Consider the following 5,407-nt stretch of genomic DNA (forward strand, 5'->3'; position numbering starts at 1 on the left):
CACTGGTTTCAACACACAGTCAGGGAACACCTCTTACACGCTGCACAGCCCTGCAGCTGGGGACAGGCTGGTGGGGACAGCCCGGTGCCCCAGCAATGCCACCGTCCCTTCTCCTCAGGTGAAAAGTCGCCTGTCACACCCCCGGGAAGGTGCACTCCTCTAGGCTGAGCCAGCCGCGCCGGTGGGGTCCCGCGGCCCCTGGGCCTCCGGCTGCCATGCGCTGAGCACTGTGGGCCATCTGGATCAGGCTCTGCCTGCCAAACTGGCAGCTCTCAGAGCAGGGAACCACCCAGAACAGGGCACCCAGGTCGTGCCAAGTGTCTGGAGAGACCCAGGGCAGTCAAGAGCGACAAGGAGAGGGTCTTCTCCCAGGGCAGCTGGCCTTTAGCTACTGGCCCTGCGGCCCCAGCTCATCCCTGGCTAAGGGTCCCTCCCCAGTCCTCGGGGACCTCCAGGAGGGCCGCTCAGCTGTGGCTACAGGACGGATGCTGGACGAGGGCCCCGGCTGTGCGGGCAGCCCTGCCTGCTGGACCCAGCAGTGCCTGGTAGCTGCCTGGGCCACTGGCTCCGGCCCAGGACGCCTTGGCTGGTGTGAGGGCAGCCTGGCTCCATGGCAACAGTTTCTCTGCTCTCCAGAGCCCACCGCTCCCCAGACCACACCACCCTCCTCACCCCAGCCTCCTCTGTGGGCAGAATGACCCCGCACTTAGTAAGCTGAGCACCCCAGCCAGAGCCCCCACCCCACCCCCACCTCGGCCTTCTGGGCAGTTGAGCTAAGGTTGGCAAGGGGGGGGGCCTCCCTGAGCACCCTTTGCCCACAACTGTTTAAACTTGGGCATGCACCCACAGCAACCAGGGACCGCGGGGGAGCTCAGTGCGCATGTGACATCCACCGCCGAGGGTCCGGGGTCGGGGGACACGGAGGGACAGGCAGGCCAGGCCACGCGAGGCCGGACTGAGCCCGGCCCGGCGGGGCGGCAGCCCTGGGCGCGCACCCCTCCCCCCGGCCGTGGCCCAGCACCCTGGGGCGGCCCACGGCAAAACTATCCGTCCTCTTCCTCAATCTCGCTCTCGCTCTCCCTCAGCCCGTCTCCTTTTTTTTCAAAGGAGGGAGAGGGGGTGAAAAATGCTGCACTGTGCGGCCGGGCCGGTGAGTGAGCGGCGCGGGGCCAATCAGCGCGCGCCGTTCCGAAAGTTGCCTTTTATGGCTCGAGCGGCCGCGGCGCCGCCCTATAAAACCCGGCGGCGCGCCCGCCGCCGCCGCTGAGACCGTCCGCCGCCCGCGCAGGCCACTCGACTTCGCCGCTCTCCCTTCGCCGACCAACCGCCTCCTGGTAAGCCCGCGGGCCGGCCGGCCTTCCCCGCCCCGGCCCTCGCCGCCCCGGCCTTCACCGGTCCGGCCCTCCCCGACCCGGCCCTCGCCGCCCCGGCCCTCACCGCCCCGGCCCGCGCGCCCCTCGCCCCTGCCCCGTGGCCAGCGCCCGGGCGCGGGGAGTGGACTTCAGCCCCGGTGCCTCGGGCCGGGCCGGGCCGCGCTGCGCTCAGGGCGCGCTCCCAGGCGCCGCCGACAGTCCCGGGGCCTGGGGCCGAGCGGGCGGTTGGCTGCGGGGACGGAGGGTGGTGGGCGCGGCGGGCCTCGCCGGCCGGGTGGGGACCGAGAACTGGGGACGGGCTGCGCGTGCTCGTGCGTGTGCGCGCGCCAGGGCTGGGCGCCGCGGCCCGGGCGAGGCGGAGCGGAGCGGCCGCCGGAAGGGGTGGGGTTGCCGCGCGCGTAGGCGCCTGCGCACACGGCCGCGGCGCGGGCTCCCGTGGGTGTGGTCTCCGCGCGCCCGGCCGGCCGGCGCAGTTTGAACGGGGCGGGGCGGGGCCGAGGGCCTGGCTTCCTGCCGCGCCGCGGGCCGCCTCTCGCCAGCGTTTGCCTTTTATGGTAATAACGCAGCCGGCCTGGCTTCCTTTGTCCCCAATCTGGGCGCGCGCCGGCGCCCCCTGGCGGCTCGAAGGCGCGGCGCGCCGGAAGTGGGCAGGGCGGGGGCAGCCGCACCCGACTCCGGCTCACGGCCCTGCTCTCCCCGCAGCTCGCCATGGATGACGATATTGCTGCGCTCGTGGTCGACAACGGCTCCGGCATGTGCAAAGCCGGCTTTGCGGGGGACGATGCCCCCAGGGCCGTCTTCCCCTCCATCGTGGGGCGCCCCCGGCACCAGGTAGGGCGCCAGCCTCGGGTCTGATTTGGTGGGTGGGGCGGATTATGAGGCCAGCTCCTCCACGAGAGTCTTTAGCTTTCTGGGTGGGGGTCGGTGCGATCTTGCCCACGCTGAGGGCACCTTGCTGCTCCCTTCTGCAGGGCGTGATGGTGGGCATGGGCCAGAAGGACTCCTACGTGGGCGATGAGGCCCAGAGCAAGAGAGGCATCCTGACCCTGAAGTACCCCATCGAGCACGGCATCGTCACCAACTGGGACGACATGGAGAAGATCTGGCACCACACCTTCTACAACGAGCTGCGCGTGGCCCCCGAGGAGCACCCCGTCCTGCTCACCGAGGCCCCTCTGAACCCCAAGGCCAACCGGGAGAAGATGACCCAGGTTGGCAGCCCTTGGCCTTCCCTGGGCAGCTCCCCCTCCTTTCCTGTCCCCTCTGCCACGCCCTTTCTCACTGGTTCTCTCTCTGCCATTCTCCTAGGACTTTCTTCTCTGACCTGAGTCTCCTTTGGAATTCTGCAGGTTCTATTTGCTTTTCTCCAGATGGAATCTTTCTCGTGTTGGCTTTTCTGACTAGGTTTTTAAAGCGTAAAGTGCTGTGGGTGTAGGTACTAACACTGGCTTGTGTGACAGCCAATGAGGCGGATGTGAAGGGGCCTTGGGAGTGTGTATTCAGTAGGTGCACAGTAGGTCTGAAGTGAATCTCCATCCTGGGGTCCCCAGCACACTTAACCTGTGGTCCTTGCACTCTGCATGTTCCTGGTCTGGCCTGACTGCTCGTGCCTGGTGGCTGCCCGAGTGTGACGTGACCCGTTTCTCCCTCCCTACAGATCATGTTCGAGACCTTCAACACCCCCGCCATGTACGTGGCCATCCAGGCCGTGCTGTCCCTGTACGCCTCTGGCCGCACCACTGGCATCGTGATGGACTCCGGGGACGGGGTCACCCACACCGTGCCCATCTACGAGGGCTACGCCCTCCCCCACGCCATCCTGCGTCTGGACCTGGCGGGCCGGGACCTGACCGACTACCTCATGAAGATCCTCACGGAGCGTGGCTACAGCTTCACCACCACAGCCGAGCGGGAGATCGTGCGCGACATCAAGGAGAAGCTGTGCTACGTCGCCCTGGACTTCGAGCAGGAGATGGCCACGGCTGCGTCCTCCTCCTCCCTGGAGAAGAGCTACGAGCTGCCTGACGGGCAGGTCATCACCATCGGCAACGAGCGGTTCCGCTGCCCCGAGGCCCTCTTCCAGCCCTCCTTCCTGGGTGAGTAAGGCCCCCACCCCCCCGCTCCACCCAAAGGCCACCCTTGTGGCCACGCTGGAAGCTAAGTCTGGCCTCCTTCCCTTCAGGCATGGAATCCTGTGGCATCCATGAAACTACCTTTAACTCCATCATGAAGTGCGACGTCGACATCCGTAAGGACCTGTACGCCAACACAGTGCTGTCTGGTGGAACCACCATGTACCCAGGCATCGCCGACAGGATGCAGAAGGAGATCACCGCTCTGGCTCCGAGCACGATGAAGATCAAGGTGAGGGTCCGCCCAGCTGAGCTGGCCTGGTCCAGTGGAGAGTCTGCCCTCGGTGGGACGGGCTCTGTGGTTGCCATCGGGTCCTTGTGCTAACGGTCCCATTGTCTCCCCAGATCATTGCGCCCCCTGAGCGCAAGTACTCTGTGTGGATCGGCGGCTCCATCCTGGCCTCGCTGTCCACCTTCCAGCAGATGTGGATCAGTAAGCAGGAGTACGACGAGTCCGGCCCCTCCATCGTCCACCGCAAATGTTTCTAGGCGGACTGTTACCAGTTGGTTACACCCTTTCTTGACAAAACCTAACTTGCGCAGAAAACAGATGAGATTGGCATGGCTTTGTTTTTTTTGTTTGTTTGTTTTTTTGATCTTTTTTTTTTTGGCGCTTGACTCAGGATTTAAAAACTGGAACGGTGAAGGTGACAGCAGTCTGTTGGAGCGAGCATCCCCAAACTTCTACAATGTGGCCCAGGACTTTGATTGTACATTGTTCTTTTTTTAATAGTCATTCCAAATATGAGATGCATTGTTACAGGAAGTCCCTTGCCTGCCCCAAAGCCACCCACTTATCCCTAAGAAGGGCCAATCCTTGCCCGAGACCACACGGGAAGGGTGATAGCATTGCTTTTGTGTAAATTATGTAATCCAAATTTTTTAATCTTCGCCTTAATACTTGTTCTTTTTGTTTTATTTTGAATGGCCAGCCATCGTGGCCCCCCTTTTTGTCCCCAACTTGAGATGTATGAAGGCTTTTGGTCCCCCTGGGAGTGGGTTGAGGTGTGGAGGCAGCCAAGCAGGGCTTACCTGTACACTGACTTGAGACCAGTTCAATAAAGTGCACACCTTAAAGGAACTTTCTGGCTTTCTGGCATGGATGAGTTTTGGGGAAATGGGTGTGGTTGGGGGAAGGGTGGGGATCAGGCCGTCTCTACTTGTAAGGGGGGAGGTGGAGGTGGAGGTGCTCTAACCCAGGCACGGACCAGTCTAGGGTAGGGGGCTGGGAGGAGTTAGGATCCTGGCCTCTAGACCTTTGAAAGGAAACCCCTGGCCCGGCCCCCAGTGCCCCTGCTTTTCAGCTGGCTTCTGAAGTGCAGAGGGCTTCCAGAGGGGCTCCATTCCAGGGACTAGCCTCGGGGTTGGGTGGGTACCTACCTTTGCGGCTGCTAGGCCACACCCTCCATGGGTCTGAGAACAGGGTTACAGACCTGCCTCCCCACCTGGAGTGACCATGTACAGCTGAAGAGGGGATTTATCGGGGTTCTGCAGGGCAGCACCCTGTGACCACGGCTGGGGTACGGGTGTCAGGTTGGTGGAGGTGGCTCTGGGGGTGTCGGGGTTCTCCCTTGTAGGGCAGATGCCTGCCTCTGCATGGCCAAGTGTAGTCCTGGCCTAGTCCTAGGCCCCTGTGGGGAGGGAGTGGCCGGGATCCTGAGGGGCCCTTTCTCCAGCCTGGCCTACCCTTCTCCCGCCAGCAGCTGCTGCTGGCACCTGCAGGGAGAGGGTGCGGCCCCCATGAGGGGTTTTGCCCATTTCTCCTGAGGGAGTGAGGCACAGTTGGGTGTCTATCAATCCAGATTTGAGGCTTGAGGGGCGTCCTCCCCTCCTTGGAGGGGCACTGTGGCCCTTGGGTCCTCTTCCAGAGGAAGAGGGGAGATGTTACTGTTCGTGTGGCCA

The 5,407-nt window shown here is 63.6% G+C and overlaps 1 protein-coding gene across 1 annotated transcript; it reads left to right on the forward strand.

The window, feature by feature from the left end:
• Window positions 1-1,252: 1,252 nt before the first annotated feature.
• Window positions 1,253-4,586, forward strand: ACTB (actin beta). The gene is made up of 6 exons (XM_008156007.3): window positions 1,253-1,334; window positions 2,076-2,204; window positions 2,345-2,584; window positions 3,031-3,469; window positions 3,556-3,737; window positions 3,851-4,586. The coding sequence occupies exons 2-6, from the start codon at window positions 2,082-2,084 to the stop codon at window positions 3,992-3,994; spliced, it is 1,128 nt and encodes a 375-aa protein (XP_008154229.1). The 5' UTR covers window positions 1,253-1,334; window positions 2,076-2,081; the 3' UTR covers window positions 3,995-4,586.
• The last annotated feature ends 821 nt before the right edge of the window (window positions 4,587-5,407 follow it).

Source organism: Eptesicus fuscus, chromosome 6 (genome assembly GCF_027574615.1).
Source record: "Eptesicus fuscus isolate TK198812 chromosome 6, DD_ASM_mEF_20220401, whole genome shotgun sequence".
Lineage (NCBI taxonomy): Eukaryota > Metazoa > Chordata > Mammalia > Chiroptera > Vespertilionidae > Eptesicus > Eptesicus fuscus.

Bases quoted from the DNA above. Each gene is read 5' to 3' on its own strand.
- ACTB (XM_008156007.3), top strand. From the start codon at position 2,082: ATGGATGACGATATTGCTGCGCTCGTGGTCGACAACGGCTCCGGCATG. The intron at 2,585-3,030 runs GTTGGCAGCCCT...CCCTCCCTACAG, and splicing joins ACCGGGAGAAGATGACCCAG to ATCATGTTCGAGACCTTCAA. The intron at 3,470-3,555 runs GTGAGTAAGGCC...CCTTCCCTTCAG, and splicing joins CTTCCAGCCCTCCTTCCTGG to GCATGGAATCCTGTGGCATC.